At 36.7% G+C, this 20,529-nt stretch overlaps 1 protein-coding gene across 15 annotated transcripts in view; it reads right to left on the bottom strand.

The window, feature by feature from the left end:
* Anks1b (ankyrin repeat and sterile alpha motif domain containing 1B) overlaps positions 1-20,529 on the bottom strand; it is a 1,054,774-nt gene that overhangs the window by 874,888 nt on the left and 159,357 nt on the right. For all 15 annotated transcript variants that reach the window (XM_060377911.1, XM_060377912.1, XM_060377910.1 and 12 more), the window contains exon 2: positions 8,905-8,985. In XM_060377911.1, coding sequence (XP_060233894.1) covers positions 8,905-8,985 — 81 coding nt within the window. The remainder of the gene's footprint in view (positions 1-8,904; positions 8,986-20,529) is intronic.

The raw sequence follows: 20,529 nt of genomic DNA, 5'->3' as shown, positions 1-20,529 counted from the left end.
AGTAAAAGCTGAAGCTATAAGCAAACTCCCTGTTTCCAGAAACTAAAGTTATCGTGTACCAAGATAAATTTGGAAGTTTTATATATCACCCCTAGGGAAAACTAGAATGAATGAATTAAGTGTATATAAGAGAGAAATTTTGGGTAACGGGACTAGCAACCTAAGTATAGTACTAATCACAATTACAAAACAAAATTTGGTAGCTGTTCAGCCATAGCACATAATGTGACTTGAATATGACCCATCCTGTTTTCCTCCTTCTCCTTCGTGCTGAGGAAGTGATCCCAAGAGTGAAATTCCCGTAAGAGAGAGTTTCTTTCTCCTGGTGTAGGCTCAGTATACTCACATGCTACCCAGACCTTCTATGTTTAAAATCCACCAAATTCTCAGAGTAAAAACCTTCATTAAAACAATCTCAAGAAGAAATGATTAACAACTATTAGTTTCATTACACTTAACTTTGTATAAAGCAATACAAAACATAATTCTAAACAAAAGTTGCATTTTCATTTGGCTGCATTTAGACTCAAATTCTAATAATTCATTAAGTGAAACCCCACATAGACACATATGTAAAGTCAGGCAAAAAAAAAAACTTTACATATATACAATTACAACCTAAAGTTGATCCTTAGGCTTAAAAAATTATATCATTTTTTCTATAGAATAGAAAGAATGGATATAACAAAAACACCTAAATTTCATTTTATTCATGAGGTTAAACAAAAAGTAATGAACAAGAAAAATAAGTGGCCATTTAAAAAGCAGTGAGGTTAGAATCCCAATAGCTCACAAGAAACAGATATAAATGCAAAATAATAAATGGTAAATCATACTAAATCATACTGTCCAAAACATAGCCTAACCACCAGATACAGTTACATGAAATTGTGACAGAAAAAATGAATATGGTATAGACATACTTACATGTTTTGAGGAATTTTCACTTTCTATTGAGAAGATTTCTGAGAAACTAAAGCATAAATTATACCTCTTTATGGCTGTGTTTTCATCATATGTGTGTGTGTCCATGTGTGCATGAGAACAGGTAGGAGTGACTGTGGGGGGCAGAATAAATCAGATCCCTGGAGCTGGAGTTACAGGCAGTTATCAGCCACCCAATGTGGGTGCTGGGAACTGAACTCAGGTCCTCCGGAAATGTTCTTAACTGCTGAACCATCTCTCCAGTCCCATAAAGTATATCCTAACATGTCTGTTAGAAAAATTATTAAGAAACAAGATCTGAATTTAGAAGGATGGAGTTTGTGAATTAGCTGTGCAAACTACATAACTTTTAATCTTAGCATTATTTTCTTATCCCTTCTGGAGAAAACACTAGAAACAAAATAGTTTCTACTGCTGAAGTCTGTACAGGAGGAGCATTAAATGCGGTCAAAAGTCACATAGTAACTCGTAATCCACTATGCAAGCATGAGAATTTGTATCAAATCAGTACAAAATGCCATGTGGTAACCAGGGATCCATTATATAACCATGAGAATTTGAATAAAATAAGAACAAAACCAGTAAAAGTGAAATTTGATGTTTATCCAGTTTGCTTGATTTTCCTCATATCTGCCACATAAGAATGGCCTTTGAGTCTTCAATTCTGAGATAAGTAAATAACAATAGTGAAGAAAGAAGGGTCCCACTCAACAGTTATGAAAAACAAAACAAAACAAAACAAAACAAAAAAAAACAACAAAAAAAAAACAAAACACTGAGAGCCAGAATCAGGCTTTTAAGTCCCAAAGCTGTTATATTATTGACATCTGTACAGTAACAAGCAGCAAAATGATCCCTGTGTTTTTCTTTTCTTTATAAAGGTACCCAGCCTTGTGCATTTCATCACAGTAATGTAGCAAAGGCTAAAATACCTTTCAAGGAGAAGATAAAAAAGAAAAGATTGATGGGATCAAACCTTTAACTTTCTTTTACTCTCACTCAAAATTCATAAATTATTCTTTGATTTGAATTTTGTTGAAATTTTCTAATAATATAGATGATGAGCATTCACTGCTTATCAAGAAAATTTATGATATACTGAAAAGTGATTATTTTTAAACTGACTTATTCTAAACATTTGTATTCTATACACAATTTTATAACCACTTAGAAATGGATAATCTATATGTTCATAAGTTAAAACAAGTCAGAACTAAATACTATCTTTTTAACTTATTACATTAGTTTATTTGATTGGGGAACACACATATATGGAGGTCAGAGGGCACCTTGCCAAAGTAGGCTCTCTCTCCTTCCACCATGTAGGCAAGGGGGCGTTGAAACTTGGTCGTCAGACTTGATAGCAAAAGTCTTTACCAACTGAGCCATCTTACTGTCCCAATCATTCTCTGCAGTGCATTTTAAGTATGTTTATTAAATTTCTTTGTTTTGTGCAGTATTACTAGATTGGATCCAGGGCATTAAACTGCTACACTGAATGCAGACAAATGATTGAGCTAACGTTTTTTACTAAAAATCTTTTACTTTATTCTGAGAAAAAGTCCTGCCAATTTTTTGTAGTCCTTTTCTTCAGTTTTTAAAAATGTATTTATATTTTTATAAATTACAGTTTATTCACTTTGTATCCCCTCTGTAGCCCCCTTCTTCATCCCCTCCCAATTCCACCCTCACTCTCTCATCTCCCATTTTCCTCCCCAAGCCCACTGATAGGGGAGGTCCTCCTCCCCTTCCCTAGCCTATCAGGTCTCATCAGGAGTGGCTGCATTGTCTTTCTCTGTGGCCTGGTAAGGCTTCTTCACCATCAGGGAGAGGTGATCAAAGACCCAGCCACTGAGTTCATATCAGAGACAGTTCCTAGTCCCATTACTATGGAACCCACTTGGATACTGCGCTGTCATGGGCTACATCTGTGCAGGGGATCTAGGTTATCTCTAAGCATGGTCCTTGGTGGGAGTATCAGTCTCAGAAAAGAGCCCTGTGCCCAAAATTTTTGATCTGTTGCTCTTCTTGTGGAGCTCCTATCCCCTCCAGGTCTTTCTATCTCTTCCTTCTTCCATAAGATTCCCTGCACTCTGCCCAAAGTTTGGCTATGAATTTCAGCATCACCTTCAATACCTTGCTGGTAAAGTCTTTCAACAGCCCTCTGTGGTAGGCTCCTGTCCTGTTGCCTGTTTTCTCCCTCTTCTGATGTCTATCCCCTTTGCCGTTAGGCATATATCCAAAATATGCTCAAGTATACAACAAGTACATTTGCTCAACCATGTTCGTAGCAGCTTTATTTGTTATAGCCATAATCTGGAAACAACCCAGATGTCCCTCAACTGAGGAGTGGATACAGAAATTATGGTACATTTACACAATGGAACACTACTCAGCAATTAAAAACAAGGAAATCAAGAAATCTGCAGGCAAATGGTAGGAACTAGAAAAGATCATCCTGAGTAAGTTATCCCAGAAGCAGAAAGACACACATGGTATATACTCACTTATAAGTGGATATTAGACATATAATATAGGATGAAGATACTAAAATTTGTACACCTAAAGAAGCTAAGCAAGGAGGAGGACCTTGGGAAGATGATCAATCCTCATGCAGAAAGTCTTGCCACATTTAAGGATGGTATTCAACTCTTGCTTCAACCTTCCAAGTACCTGGGAGTAAATATATGCTGTTTGATAAAAGTGTGTTTCTTTAAATGTTCTTTAAAATTTTTATTTACGTTGAGTTTTATAACCTTATTTTGGATATACTAACTAGTGAACCAGCTAAGTTCAGACTCAGCTTAAACACACACTTATTAAATATAAAGTTAGATACCTCTAATCAAATAAGTACCTGGTAGTTTTATTGAACTGTAAAAAAAATAAATTAATAAACTGTCATTAATTTTTCTTATTGTGCATCTGGATTATCATACCTAATGCTAATTAAATAGCCTTTTTCATACAGGCTCATAAGAGTAAATAAAATTTTGAGAACTTTCTATATCTAAATTTGAAGAGCAACAGAATACTAACTCAGTATTATTGCTTTTTGTTTTCATTTAGGTTGAACCTAATACCTTATTCAAGTATTGTTGGCTGTGTTTTATTGCTTGGATGAAATATTAGGTTACACTGTTGATGTCTACACATTAGGATACAACAAAGCAACCCCAGTCTTTTCAAATAAAGTAACAATATTTCTTACAGCCAGCATTTGATACCGGCTGTGGTCCAGGGTTACTGGCATGACTCAGTGACTGTTCACAATTAGCATTTACATAACCTGAATTCAATGCCCAGACACACACATACCACCACCACCACCACCACACCACACCCCTAAAATACAGCAACAACAAAAAAGATGTTCCGAAATCCTAATATAAATGTACCGAGTGGTGTCATAGAAAAGATAACTTTATTGCCAGGTATAAAACAAAGCATCAAATTAAATCAAAAGTAATCCAATTTAAATAATTTAATTCTTTGGCAGGTAATATATGTAAATTCAGATAAAAATACAAAATTTTAAAGCGTTGGGTTTTTTCTACTCTCATTTGCATTTATGTTCTGATAAATATAAAACCATTTCTGACTAATATTAAATATCTTTGAACAAGTTCAGAGTAAATTCTATGCAAAATCAAAGTAATCGATAGGGCCAACTTCATTTTTTTTTCTCAACTGCATTACAACAGTGTTTATTTTATCCTGTTGCTTGTCGGTAGGTCTCATAATCACAGCTTCCTCTGGTTGCAGAAGTAAATAGCCAAGGAGAGCTTCAGACTTCATAAGGCTCAGTATCGGGCTTCCCGGGGTTACCTGCTTCTTTTTAAAGCAAATAAAACCTCAGATGCGCTGCGTGTATCCATAAGGCATGGGGACATATGGCCTGCTCTCAAGGGAGCTTTTTACACACTGAATTCATACTTACAATTTCTAGATTGTGAAAACAGAAAAGAACAATCAAATTAAAGGGGTTTCTAGCTCCTTTAATAGTGATTCCAACAACTTCAGATATCTGATTATAAAAATTTTAGAGTGCTCCCTCTTTCATAAAAAACAAAACAAACATCATCAACAACAAAAATCCTAAGGAAAAGGAAAGCAAAACTACAAAGAGCTTATTCTCCGGATTCTAGCTCCAATTTAACATACAGTTTGGAGTACAGATAATAAGTCTATAAAATACTAAATCTTAAAAGAGATAGAAGAATAGAAAGTATTTAAACTCCACACATGCCATATTATATACTATTCATATCTCCAAGGAATAAAGATAATTTGAGACATTTTTATTTTTCAAGGGTATCCAAGTAGTATCACGACACATCCAATATAGTTTAAGAAATATGACTTGAGCAAAATAAAGAGCAATTTCCTAATTAGATAAAGGGAATAAAATTAAATATAAGTACTTGAGTTTAATAAAAAAAAAAACCTTACTGAGAAAGGTAAAATTATATTTTGAAAAATAGCCCTCATAAAATGGAGACAGGAGGATAGGCAGTCTCTCAAAGTCAGCTAGCTTGTAAGAAACACCCCTTCCAAAACAGGAAGAAAAAAAAAAAGGCAGAAAAGGAAGGACAGAAAGAAAGGAGGGAGAGAGGGGCTTAACACAGGAGCTGAAGGTGGAGCTTGGCAGCCGAGGGATTGCAGGAGTGCATGAGGTCCTTCCTCGCTGGGCATTTATCCACTAATTACAAAACAAGGTAAGACCACAGAACAGAGGAAGAAAAAATCAAACAGGAAAGAGAACCGGAAGAGAATAAGCTAAAGGGGTAGGCAGTATGGAAGGGAGGGGAGAGAAGGCCAGACATCATTATTCAGAAGAGAAATAAGGGATTCGTGTGTGTCGCGAATTGTTTATAGTCATTCCTAATAGATTTTGTTCTATTGACCGTGATTTTTCTGTCGTTTGAAAGTAATGCCTTTCTATTCTGTAATTGCAAATGGCCCCGGAAGCCACCAATGGGGTACAAATTCTATTGTGTCCAGCCTGGCTGATTGAAGATGAACTGTTCTGTACAAAATAATGCATCACAGGGAGAAAATGCTTCTCCATTTGTGGATTAACTAGTGTTGATAAACAAGGGTCCCCAGTAAAATGCACCAAAGAAGAGGAAATGGACTCAATCAGCAGTGTGGAGACTTAGGGCCAGTCACATGTCGGGGATGGGGAAAAATTATATTGAAAGCAAAATAATAAAATGCAGAACCCTGCAACATTCTCCCCAGCTCTGGGAGTCCTTGAACTCTGCCCTAGAAGTCATGTTTATAGAAACAATCTAGGAACCACAACAGCAACAAGAATAGAATATACTTTTCTATTATCTGCTAAAATTTATTGGAAAAAAATACAACATAATAAAGTGTTAATGACCTGTGCTGAGTAACAACAGCAAACAAAAAAGTATCACCCCTTTCTACCTTTAATGGTACTTTTTTCTCCTTGAAATACCTTTTTTAAAATTAAGACAGTATTGATTAGAATTCCATGAGAAAATACTAATTGATGACGCTGGAAGATATCTTAGAAATAAATAATGTTACATAGAAAAGCCAGAAAGAGGTTAAACACAGGGAAAGGTCACACGGAAAAGTGATAGGAGCATAGACTTTTAACCACCACGCAGAGGTTCTCCGCACAACCTCACCCGACTGCATCATTTATCCAAAATGCCCTGCTTTGTCCATCTATCCAACAAGTGGGGCTGGGTGGAAAAAGTGATGTCTAAGTGAGTCTAAGGTAAGTTAAACAGTAAGACTCAATTACAACCCAGATTTCAGAACTGCAGCATCACGACACAGAACTGAGAAACAAACCATACATAACGCATATACCAAAAATGTAGCTGAAAGAAACAGTAGCAGTATCGGCCCAATGTATATGATACACACTGAACTGGGGCCTAAAAATGCTATAAATTGTTTATAAATTGTTTATACTTTTGTATAAACAATTAGCAGGTTATACACTTCTCCAACTGTTTTGCAACAGGATGATGGTACTGAGAAAAAGTTTACTTGAAAATAGTTGATAAATGAGTTAATCAGATAAAATCAAAGCTATGTAAGTACAGAATGTCTGCAATGAATAGGATGCTTAAAAATACCTAGCTGAACTCTATTTTCTTTATGCTAATCTTAATGATTATTGCTCAGTTCCTTTAAATTATCTTCACTTTATATGTTGATAATAGGAACAAACACTGTTTCTCTAGGCTACCGTGTGTAAATCAACAGTGTTCACAAAAAAAAAAAAAAAAAACTGTTAAAAATTGAGAAAGGCCACAAGTCCTAACTTGCTTTCAGACACTTGAGAGGTGTTTATAGAGACGTTGTAAGAAAACAAGAAATGAGACTCAGAGTCAGGCCCAGGACTGTAAACATCAGGCCTTGTAGAGTTTACCCTCTCCAGAAACCTGAACTCTAAGTGAAAAACAAACACCACTATTGTGGTTTAAACTAATTTAAACCTGTCTTGGAATCGGATCGTCCAGATACAAGTATGAGCAGATAATAATTTCACCTTTAAAGAAGACCTGTGAGCTGACATGGTGACTCCCACCTGTAATCCCAGTTTTCCAGAGGACCAGGAAGGAGAGCGTGAGATTGAGGCAAGGTGGGGTTGTATAGGCAAGAACCTATCTTCAAAAACAGAACAGCGACAGGCAACAGAGATGCAGATGTATTTTCCATTCTACAGAGAAACAATTTAATAATAAAAATTCCTATCAAAACAAACACTCTGAACCAGATGGGATATGATAATACAATATAAAAAGGAACAGATTAAAAATAATTGTGATTTGGTAATCCAATACTAAGAATCCCAACAAAGAGACAGTAAATTTATAACATTTTATGCAATTCAGATGATTCTTTAAATGTACTGGTGTTAGATTAACATAACAAGTTTTAAGATAAAAACTATAATGGTAATAAATAAGACAAAAATTGTAAATTGTTTTTGAAGTTAGAGTTTTATGTCCACCAAGCTAAAGATAAAGTACAAATAAGGCCTGTGTGTTTCAATTTTATATAAATATTAGTTGGGACGATATACACATAGACTTTTTATGTTTTCATGTAACTCAGGCTGCTCTTGCACTCACGATATGGCCAAGGATGATCTTGAACTCCTGACCCTCCAGCCTGTGCTTCCCAAGTGCTGGGTGGGATTCAGGCATGATTTGATTACCACATCCCATCCGAAACACTAAAGTGAAATGAAAAGAGTCAAACCTGGGAAGACTAACTTGCATCATTCCTGCAAAGGAAAAACAAAAAAAAAAAAAAAAAAAAAAAGGAAAGGGAGACACAGGAAGGGGGACATTTTTCTTCTGTAGCAAAAGACAGAACATCTGTGTCACCAAGAAAATGCAATACATTTCATCGCTAACCTGTTCGCTTACCTAGCCAAAATATCAGATATAAAGTACTGTTGTAGTTGTACATTCTCTCATGCCCCATGGCATAAACTAGCATAGTAATGAAAACATTAATTCCATAAGAGCAAACAGATCAGAGCTAAGAGAGGTGAGTGTGGGTGATGGAGAAAACATCGCGTACGTACCCCTGCTTTAAAGGGGTAGACTCTAGCACAAACCCGCTCCTGTGTCAAGTGGGTAGAGGTAAATGTCAAGAGAAGGTGAGCAGGGATTCTGCGCTGTCTCCCTAAAACTACACAGGATTAGCATGGTCCTGTCACTGTTCCAAACATTCTTGTGTGATTTTTTTACCGCTTCTTTGAACTGATGATCTAAACACACTCATGCTCAATGGTGTTCCTCCCAACCCTAATTTATCAGTATCATCATGCGCTGCCTCCTCTCTGAATTGTCTAAGACCAGAAGCTTGGTAAAATGAGAAAGTCATCAACAGATACAGTTAGCGTCATCGCATGTAACTAAACCCACGAAACTCCCAGTCGAGAGAACTGCCACTTACTTATGTCCATTTAAGGCTGCATGGTGCAGAGCGGTGTAACCCGAACTGTCTGTGCAGTTCACGTTGGGGCCTCGCCAGATGCTGCAACACAGAACACAAGCGCAGAGTTATTCCGTAGAGTCACGCTTTCAAGAGCAGGAGCCACAGCGTCCCACAGCAGGGGGCGTGCAGCATAGGAAAACTGCACTTTTGTACAAAATGAATGTCGTCTTTCATGTATACACCAAAGAACAACTTCATGTATTTGGCGTAGAGAAATTGAACAGCAAGTGTAAACACCTTCAAAGAAAAGTTGCTAAATATATATTCACTGCCATGCACTAAATTTGGGCCAGAAATGTCCTTCTTGCTCCCTACTATTACTTCAATATTAACATTCAGGTACTATATACTAAAGAATGAAGATTTGTGAGACTTGCCTCCACTCTTTGACACATTCATCATGACATAGCAGAGACTGTAACACATTTTCATGTCATGGGAAGACTTAAATTCTTCTTGTTGTTCTGTTGCTACCAAAAACATGCATATAATGCGTAGACTGCAGGCTCGCTGAAGATCCAATACACTGTCAACCGCAAGATGATCCTAACAATGCTCTTGATGCTCTTACTGTTGACTTTAGTATACAACACATTCTGTAGCTAACATTTAACTATATAAAAGACTCATTTTATACTTGATCACTGTGATTAAAGAAATTACTTTTAGCCATTGAAAAAACAGGGCAATGGAGGATGCTTTTCTAAAATCAAGACAAAAATATCTTTATCTAATGTTCATGCCAATATTGAAATCATAAAAGATACTAGCTAATGACAAATTTATATTCATAAAATATTTACAATGCATTAATTCTAGGTCACATATTAAGATAAGCATCAAGAAAACAAATAGCCAATACTCTTTCCTTATAAGAACATAGTCCGACAGCGTGTGGTGGCTCCTGGCTTTAATCCTAGCTCTCCAGGGGCACAGGCAGGTGGATCTCTGAAATCTGGTCTATACAAGAGTTCCAGGCTAGCCAGGGCTACATCTAGGATTATGTCTCAAAAAGGAGAAAATAAACCAGTCTAATGTGGACGATATATATTAAGTAATAATTAAACAGTATGAGGATAACTCAGACACCACAGAGCATATAGGGCCAGCCCTGAAAAAATGATGGACAGCTATTTCAAATAAGAGATCACAACAAGCTTTTTAACCTAAACTGGGACAGTAAAAATGCGTAGAATGTACTAAGTCAAGAGTTATATGAAATAAAAATCAATAAGACACAGGAATTAGATGGCAGAAATTGGGGAAAAAGAAAACAGTAGTCTAAGATAACTGAAAGGAAAAGACAATATAACTAAGATGAATAGGAGAGAAAAACAGGCTGAGAAGAGGGGAGAGGAACAGAGACAAATCAATGACACCAAGTTGGGAAAATAAGAATTTTAACTCTCAACATATATATCATATACAACATATATAAATAAATACAACATATATATTATAAATATATAAAATATATATGTTGTGTTATTTTAGCCTTCTGGCAATTCTTACATATATGTATGTGTGTGTGTACATATATATGTAAGAAGGCATGTATATGTAAGAAGGCATGGGTTGAACATTCTCTCAATCTTTGCACATCTTGTAGGCAGGGTAAATTTGGGTTGTAGTTTTTATGGGTGGGTTGGTGTTCCCTTCCCTCCACTAGTTCTACCTCAAGGCCCAGCCATACTACTTTTAAGCATATATCCAAAATATGCTCCACTATACAACAAGAACATTTGTTCAATTATGTCCATAGGGGCTTTATTCGTAATACCCAGAATCTGGAAATAACCTAGATGTCCCTCAACTAAAGAATGGGTAAAAAACAAACAAACAAACAACTGTGGTACATTTACACAATGGAATACTACTCAGCAATTAAAAACAAGGAAATCATGAAATTTGCAGGCAAATAGATGGAACTAGAAAAGATCATTCTGAGTGACGTAATCCAGAAATAGAAAGACACATATGGTATATACCCACTTATAAGTGGATATTAGCCGTATAATACAGGATAAACATACTACAATTGATAGACACAAAGAAAATAAGTAACAAGAAGTACCCAAGGGAGGATGCTTAAATCTCACTCATAAGAGGAAATAGAATAGACAGTTGAAGAGAGGGAACAAAACCTCTGTTATAGAGGTTTTGAGTCTCTATAACATACACACACGAGAGAGAGCAAAGAAACCTCAGTGATTTTCTAAATAGAGAATGAAGAGCTGATTCAAATAAGAGCTCACAACAAACTTTACAAAAAAGACAGAAAGGAGCATTTCACAATGATTAAGGTGACCGACTGGACAAGAGTTCAGAATAATCTCAAGTGGGTTTTTTTCAATATAACAACAGATCTTCAATCTGTATTAAGCAAAACCTGGTATGACTGCAAAGAAAAAAATAGTTATATACCTATATCTGAAAAAACAAACCATCTCTCAATTGATAAAATTTAAAAAAATCACTTAGGAATTAAATAATATTACCAACCAACTTGACCTAACTGAAATTTATGTAACGTTTTATGCAATAATAACAGAATAATAAAAGTTTTTTTGCAAGTGAACTCAGGACATTTATTAAAACACAGCAAATTGTGGATCATAAAACAGCTCCAGTATATATGAAAGTATCAAATCAAGTAAGATCTGTTCTCTGATCCGTGCAATTAAATTAGAAATCACAAGCACAAAAGTACCTGGAAACCCCCTGTGTTAGCAATGAAATAACATCTAAGTCCAAGAAGATAATAAAAAGGAAATTACAGAGTATTTTAAGCTTAAAGAAAACACAACATACTAAAACTTTTCATACACAATTAGAGTGTAAATAAAGGAAAATTTGCATCACTAAAATGCCAATTTAGATGGGCCTCAAACTGGCAACCTTAGCTTCTATTTTAAGAAACAGAACAATAGTTCAGCCATTAAAGGCTCACACTCAGTTTGTGAAGGAAATAAGTTTCATTCCTAATTCTGTGTAATCCAAGTCTGTCTTTCCATTTTCCCTTTTCTGCCCTCCAATGGTACCTGTACCACATATGTGCACACACACACACACACACACACACACACGCACACACACACACACACACACACACAAAATCAGTAAAAAAGAAAACTTTTCAGTCATATAACACATTAGCAAAACAACCAAACAATCCATTTAAGGCAACTATAAATCCTGCTATCACATTCTCCAAAGAGAATATAAAACCAAACAACCGGTATATGAAAAAGTACACAATTTCATTAATCATCAGATTTCATCAATAATCAATTTCATAAATAAAAAACAGCATGAAATATAAATACCAGCATTAGGGTAGTTATTCTCAGTCTTTTCATAGCTGTTCCTAAAAAGTCAAAAAGTGTATTGGGAATACAAAGCATCTGTATACTGCTGGCAAGAATGTAAAATGAGTATTGTCACTGTGAAAACACTATGGAGGTTTTTAAAGAAACTAAAAATAGAACTTCATATGGCCCAGATGTTGTTCAGCCAGAAAGAAGAGTGGAGTTCACATCACGAGCAGAAAGATGGATTCAACTGCAAAGAATCATATTAAGCCAAATAAGGCAGTCCCGGAACAACCAGTATCAAGTTCTCTTTATTTTGTGGTTTCTAGTTTTTAAAGAGAGGCCCAAAATAATGTGAGTGTACATATTTATACAAATATACAAACACACACACACACACACATATGTGCTTATACACTAAACAAAGGGACTGCTGGTACGGGAGCTGTAACAAGGAGGCAGAGAAACACAGGGGGAGAGTACCCTCCACAGATACTATACACTTGAATGAAAGTGTTCTCATGTAACTAAAAAACACCCCTTATGATAAACTATGGAGGTATGGGGAAAAGAAGTTTTATAGGCTGCTAATTGAATTCAGCAATATTCTTGAAAGTTACCATAGCATTATGTTTTCAAACGTGAACAACTCCCCTTTTGACAAACATTAAAGTATTGATTTAAAGACTGCAAATATAAACATGTGCTTTATAATTTTAATAATAAAAAGAAGAATCCTGTGAGCACCCATCAAGAAGAGAAAAAAAAACAAAAGACAACTAGGATTCATTGGCACTATGGAATCTATTCACTATGGATTCACCGGTCTGTGGAATATTACCTAACTACTACAGTAAATAACCATTACCTATTTCCATGCACCTTGAAAGTTAACAAAACATGTTAAGTGAAAAAATAAACTACAAAATACTGTATTTGACTCAGAATTCCAAATAAGCAATAACTTCTTCACATCTACATTAGACAAATACTCCTATTATTCCCATTGGACAGATGAGAGATATTAGCATTATCTTAGAAAAACACATGCACTCTTTCAGCCTTCTGATTAACATCACGTGCAGAAAAATGTATACAAAGACACATTTAATCCATTTAACATTTGAATAATATAAATACCATGTGTTGAGGGTGTAAGGGTCAGGAGGAAAGGTAGAGTCATCAGTTCCTTTCCTCACTGCTGGGACCAAACATCTAACGTGAAGAACTTGAAAGACAAGGGGCTTCTATTGGGAGACAGCTCAGGTACAGCCCATCATGATGAGGAGGGCATGGCTACAAGAGTAGCCTGCAGCTGGGGCAGCAGGTCTGGGGCAGCAGGAACCCACTCACATCTCAATAGATTAGAAAACAGAGGAAAGGCGATGTCACTGTCCATCTGGCTTTCTGCTTCTTCCATCTTTAATCAGGTCAAAGCCCTACCTCATGGGATGAGGCCACCACATCATGAGAGCCTTCCCTCTGCAGCCAACCCTCTCTGAAAGTATATTCACAGACACACCCAGAGGTTTAGATGATTCTAAATCTTGTCAGGTCGGCAACAAAGAATACCATCATGGTAGGTTTACTCCAGATTATGAGGAGACTTTTAATGTTCCAAGAAACGTGAAATTAATTCTGTAGTCACCTTGACACTTCTGGCATAACAAGATCAGAATCTCAGAGTGACAGGTCCTCTGACAGGTTTTAGAAAGTGAGCAGAAAGGGGACTGGGTTAACAGTTAAATTTAAAAATTTATTTATTCATGTATTTTTAGGCTCTGTGTGTATGCACTCACTCTTGCACTCCAGAAGAGGGAATCATAACCCATTATAGATGGTTATGACCCACCAAGTGGTTAGCGGGAATTGAACTCAGGACCACTGGAGGAACAGTGAGTTCTCTTAACCACTGAGCCATCTCTCTAGTTCACCCTTTTTAAAGATTTATTTATGTGTTTTTATTATGTGAGACCAGTTTAAAAATTTTAATAGAACAGAAAGAAAGAAACTGAACGAATGGATACATAATGGCAAATTGAGAAAGTTGGAGGAGGAGATATAAATCCTTACATCCTGAAGAAAAGCTATGAGAGACGAGAACCTATGGAAAGCAATAAGCATGGCAAATGACTGAGGTTCCTACCATGAATGACATGCAGGTGCTAAGATACCTCTGCTAGCAGGACCTTCAAGGACTGAGGCATCTTTGGGGAAGACTTGATTTCAGATAAAAGCTACCTAAAACCCTGGGCTGTTCAGAATATTCTCACAAAAGATGAACAACAAATTATAAAATGCTATAAATAAAGCAGTATGTTTTTAATTTCCTACATGCTATTAAATCTTATAAGTATTTAGTAGGGAAAGACAGTGATATTTATTAGTAACATAAGAGTGAGGTTGTATACATTTCATTTGCCTCTTGCATCTCACTTCCATATTGTCAACAAAAAACTAATTGTAATAGAAACCTGAAATTTTTTAATGAATGTCTCTTCTTCTAAGCAGAATGAAAATAGGCACACTTTTTTTTTATAAACAAGGAGGTTCAGAATAGAAATTTAGCATATGTGCCACTAAGCTAAATTCAGCTGCACCTATTGACAGAGCCTGTAGGCACACATTCACATAACCACAGAACATCTCTACACATTTGAACGCTATAAATAATCCAGGCCCAAAATCTCAAACTCAAAACTTTAAAAAGAAACCTTGATTTTTGAAAGCTCATGCCTTGAGTCAATAGCCCATTCATTCCAACTTTTTAAAAATATGTTCCCCCTTTGCTTAATCATAATAAGTACCTTTAGCAGATGTACTGAAAAGGTTTGAGAAGCTTATTATATATGTGTTTTTTAAAGAAAATCCAGATTCTTGATCTTATTCTAATAGAAACTGAAACAGCATTTCCAAATATTTTAAATTCTTCCTACCAGCATTCTTACCCAAAATGAATGCTTTTATACAATGAAATCCAAAGTTTCCAAAAGATTCATTTCCTTGTCTATAGTATTCCTGTGAAAGGCTTTCTACTGAACTTTCAAATGGCCAGGATATTCATGAAACCATTTTATTCTTTTGGGTTTTACATATTAAAGAAGATAAACCTTAAATCAAAGGAAATCCTGAGTTTCTTGGGTCAATATATACATGTTTAGCAAATCAGATTTAAGAATGGCTACCCCACAAGCTGGTCACTGTTACAGTCTTCACAGACCTACGGAGAAAAACCATTCTTAACAGCATAAGACTGTGTCAGCTTTTTTTTTCCCTATCATGGAGCAAGGGAAATAGGCCACTGGTAGAGAGAGCTCTATAAGCTCTCAGACTAGCCACATTTCAAGTGATAGATAGCCACTTGGACAGAGACTATCAGATTAAATGACACAGGGCAGTTGTGTGTTGGTATTGAGGGATGGGGGAAGAAAAATCAAGAGCTAACACTGATGTCATTGGTTTAACACCAACTAGGAGACACATCAGTGCTCTCTGTGACAGCATTTCCAGAAAGGATTAGCTGAGGGTATAAGACCCACCCTCAAAGTGGGAAGCGCAGAAGTAAAAATCCCAAGAAAAGGCAGAAGGTGTACACCTCCTTCACTTCTCCTTGAGGGGATGTCTCTAAGACTGCTGCTGCTGCCATATCCTCCACCGTCCTCAGACGCCACCTTCTCCAGCCCTGAAATCCTCCACATCATCAGATGTCAGCCTCTCCACCTTCTAATGTGGACTCAATACCAGCCACTCTGCAGTGAACTTCCTGACTTTCAGAATTAAACTGGGACTTCTGAGCCATTCACTTGGGCTGAAAAACTATCAGATTCTCTGCTTCTCTGGCTTGCAGAGAGCCACTGTTGAACAATCAGGGACAAGGCAAGGCTACCCACTCTCTCCATATCTCCTCAACATAGTCCTTGAAGTCCTAGCTAGAGCAATAAGACAACTAAAGGAGATCAAGGGGATACAAATGGGAAAGGAAGAAGTCAAAGTGTCACTATTTGCAGATGATATGATAGTCTACATAAGTGATGCCAAAATTCAATCAGGGAACTTCTTCAGCTGATAAACACCTTCAGCAAAGTAGCTGGATATAAAATTAACTCAAAAAAAAAAAATCAGTGGCCCTCCTGTACACAAAAGACAAAAGGGCTGAGGAAGAAATTAGGAAAACAACACCCTTCACAATAGCCACTAATAACATAAAGTACCTTGATGTGACTCTAACCAAGCAAGTGAAAGACCTGTTTGATAAAAACTTCAAGTCTTTGAAGAAAAAAATGGAAGAAGATCTCAGAAGATGGAAAGATCTCCTGTGCTCATGGATTGGTGGGATTAACATAGTGAAAATGGCCATCCTGCCAAAAGCAATCTACAGATTCAATGCAATTCTGATCAAAATACCAACACAATTCTTTACAGAACTTGAAAGAAAAATTCTCAACTTCATATGGAAAAACAAAAATCCCAGAATTTCCAAAATGATCATCTGGAGGTATCTCCATCCCTGATCTCAAGCTGTACGACACAGCAATAGTCATTAAAACTGCATGGTACTGGCATAGAAACAGGATGGTGGATTGCCACGGAACGACCCAGCCGGGAATCCCTCACCCGCACGAGAATCAGGGGTTCAGATATCAGGTTAGACACGGGTAAGCGAAATGACAGAGACCACACCAAGTAATGTTGGTTTGGATCTACTGCAACTTACTGAAGTCAAGCTAGCACTTATATAGTGATTACATAAAGAAGCACCTGAAGTTGACATATTTCCCGGAGCATTCAGACTTTTTACCAAAAATACAATTTATTTTAATACAATCCATTTTATCAGAAAGAGTAACCTGGAAGAAGCAGTGTCTACAAAAAATCTTGGCCTCAAAGCTTTTAATCAAAGCAAATACAAAACCTTAAACTCGTGGTGTTTACAAAGTTTATTGCTACTAATTAGTGAGTGGAAGGCCAGGGGCTGTCATTGCCCTCCGAACCAAGTCGGCTAAAGATTTACAAGCCCCCTAGAGTTAAGCATTGAGGGGAATTCCTCCTGTTTGTCTTGCTAAGGATTTACAATCTTTCCTTAGAGATAAGATGCTTGAGCTAGCCTGTCCGTAAACTCATAGTATAATATAAAAATCTCTGACCTCCTATGTTTGCCTATCTTCTTTCTGCCTCATCATAAACACCTGTGTTTGGTAATGGTTTTGTAATAGTTTTACTGCAGTGGGAATATCCAGAGCATTTATCCTAACAGATCCTGATTAAACATTTTCTTTAGAAAGCCCTAAAACTCTTGTCCCTTTACTACCTACAGTGTTTGGTTTTTCCACAAGCAATTCCTGATGCTGAATCTGATTTATTACCTCTCCTAAAATTTTATTTTCCTTCTACTCTTATTTGCTAAAGCTTTTAGTAATCTATTAGAAATGTTTCCTTGAATAGTTAATTGTGCTGTTCCAAGAATCATAGAGAAACAGCAAAAAGGCTCATCGATCCAATCTTGCAACCGAGTAAGCGTGGGACTCTCAGAATACGTCTTTTTGGCTTAGGTGGCCAGAGGGAATATCCAGTGACTTCCAGGAAGCTGATTCCCGAAGGAAACGTATCTTCCGTCTGGCAACATAATTTTATGCTTACATAGCACATTTTTATGTTTTCACAGATGACTCTAGAGTTAGTGTGGCAGTGAATCAATGGAATCAAACTGTAGGCCCAAAAATAAACCCACACACCAATGGATACTTGATTTTTGACAAAGAAGCCAAAACTATACAATGGAAAAAAGATAGCATCTTCAAGAAATGGTACTGGTACAACTGGATGTCTACATGTAGAAAAATATTTATCATCCTGCACAAAACTAAAGTCCAAGTGGATTAAAGATCTCAACATAAAACTGGACACACTGTTAAAAGAAAAAGCGGGGAACAGCCTTGAACTCATTGTTCAGGAGACTACTTTCTGAACAGAACACCAACAGCACAGGCTCTAAGATCAACAATCAATAAGTCTGACCTCATGAAACTGAAAAGCTTTTGTAAAGCAAAGGACACTGTCATAAGAACAAAATGACTGCCTACAGACTGGGAAAGGATCTTCACCAACCCTATATCTGACAGAGGGCTAACATCCAGAATATACAAAGAACTTAAGATGTTAAACACCAAAAAATCAAGTAATACAATTAAAAAAAATGGGGTACAGAGCTTAATAGACAATTCTCTGTAGAGGAGTATCGAATGGCAGAAAAACACTTAAAGTAATGTTCAACACACTTAGTCATCAGGGAAATGCAAGTCAAAATGACCCTGAGATTTCACCTTACACCCATCAGAATAGCGAAGATCAAAAAATCAAGTGACAACACATGCTAGAGAGGATGTGGAGAAAGGAGAACCTTCCTCTATTGCTGGTGGGAATGTAAACTTGTACAAACACTTTGGAAATCAACCTGGCACTATCTCAGACAATTAGGAATAGTGCTTCCTTAAGATCCAGCTATACCACTCCTAGGCATATATCCAAAATTTGCTCAAGTATACAACAAGTACATTTGTTCAACCATGTTTGTAGCAGCTCTATTTGTAATAGCCAGAAGCTAGAAACAACCCAGATGTCCCTCAGTTGAGGAATGGATACAGAAATTGTGATACATCTACACAATGGAACACTACTCAGCAATTAAAAACAAGGAAATCATGAAATTTGCAGGCAAATGGTGGGAACTAGAAAAGATCGCCCTGAGGGAGGTATCCCAGAAGCAGAAAGACACACATGGTATATACTCACTTATAAGTGGCTATTAGACATATAATATAGGATGAACATACTAAAATCTGTACAACTAAAGAAGCTAAGTAAGGAGGATCCTGGGCAAGATGATCAATCCTCACTCAGAAAGGCAAATGGGATGGACATCTGAGGAGGAAGAAAACAGGGTACAGGACATCTCTGAAAGACTCTACCCAGCAGGGTATCAAAGCAGAGGCTGAGACTCATAGCCAACCTTTGGGCAGAATGCAGGGAATCTTATGAAAGAAGGGGGAGATGGAATGACCTGGAGGGGACAGGAGCTCCACAAGGAGAGCAACAGATCCAAAAAATCTAGCCATAGGGCTGTTTCCTGAGACTGATATTCCAAACACAGACTATGCATGGAGATAACCTACAACAGCAGCTCAGTGTCCTAGTGGGTCGGGAACAGGGGCTATCTCTGACATGAACTCAGTGGCTGGCTCTTTGATCAACTCCCCCTGAGGGGGGAAGCAGCTTTACCAGGCCACAGAGAAAGACAATGCAGCCAGTCCTGATGAGACCTGATAGGCTATAGTCAGAGACCAAGGAGAAGAGGGAGGGAGTGTGGGATTAGGGGGGTGACAAGGGAGGGGGCTACAGATAGGATACAAAGTGAATGAATTGTAATTAATAAAAAGAGAAAAAAAGAAATAATGTTTCATTTAAAGAATGTTTTATGATCAATTAACAAACTTTTTAGAGGTAACAGAATTACAATTTTTGAATAAGATCTTAACAAACTGTTCAATTCTTTTCTTTTGCCTAATGTGTTATTTAAAAACAGCTAATTGGATTAAATCTACGATTTTAGTTTGTATATGTTAAGCACATTTCATTTACTGCCAAATATTGTAGGAAGATTTAGTTTCATTGCTTGATAATGAACAATAATGTATTCAGTGTTTTTTCTGCACAATTTAAAATACTGCTGATTTCTGTAAAAAAATTTCATAATGAAGCCAATTAAAATACAATTATTTCAAAAAATTCAATCTAATAAATTATAATATATATTAATTTTTAGTACATTTCTAATATTTTAATTTATATTATATTCTTTACAACATATATTATACACATATATTTGATATGTGTGTACATTTTATGGGCTCTATTCCTATTATTATTGTTTTCTCTTCTCTCCTCCTTTGTTTTGTTTTGTTTTGTTGTTTTGGATCAGTTCTCATTAGGAAGCTCTGGCTGTCCTGGAACTCACAATGTGGACCAGGCTGCCCTCATCCTGACCATCCTGAGTCTGCCTCCTGAGTGCTGGAACTAAAGGCCTGTGCACTGTGCTTTATAGCACAGCTTCTCATAACCTAACCTCATGTGGGAGCACACAACTGGCTGTAGGGAGATGGGGAAAATGGCAGTAGTGAAAGGTGTTGGAATGTGCAGCAACTGAAAATTAATTTTAAAAACAACACACAATGAATTCCAGGTGTTTCTGACAGTGCTGACCCATGATTCATCTCAA

The sequence above is a fragment of the Meriones unguiculatus genome, chromosome 2, assembly GCF_030254825.1.
Source record: "Meriones unguiculatus strain TT.TT164.6M chromosome 2, Bangor_MerUng_6.1, whole genome shotgun sequence".
In the NCBI taxonomy this organism is placed as follows: domain Eukaryota; kingdom Metazoa; phylum Chordata; class Mammalia; order Rodentia; family Muridae; genus Meriones; species Meriones unguiculatus.
This window is presented reverse-complemented; position numbering and strand designations above follow the sequence as displayed.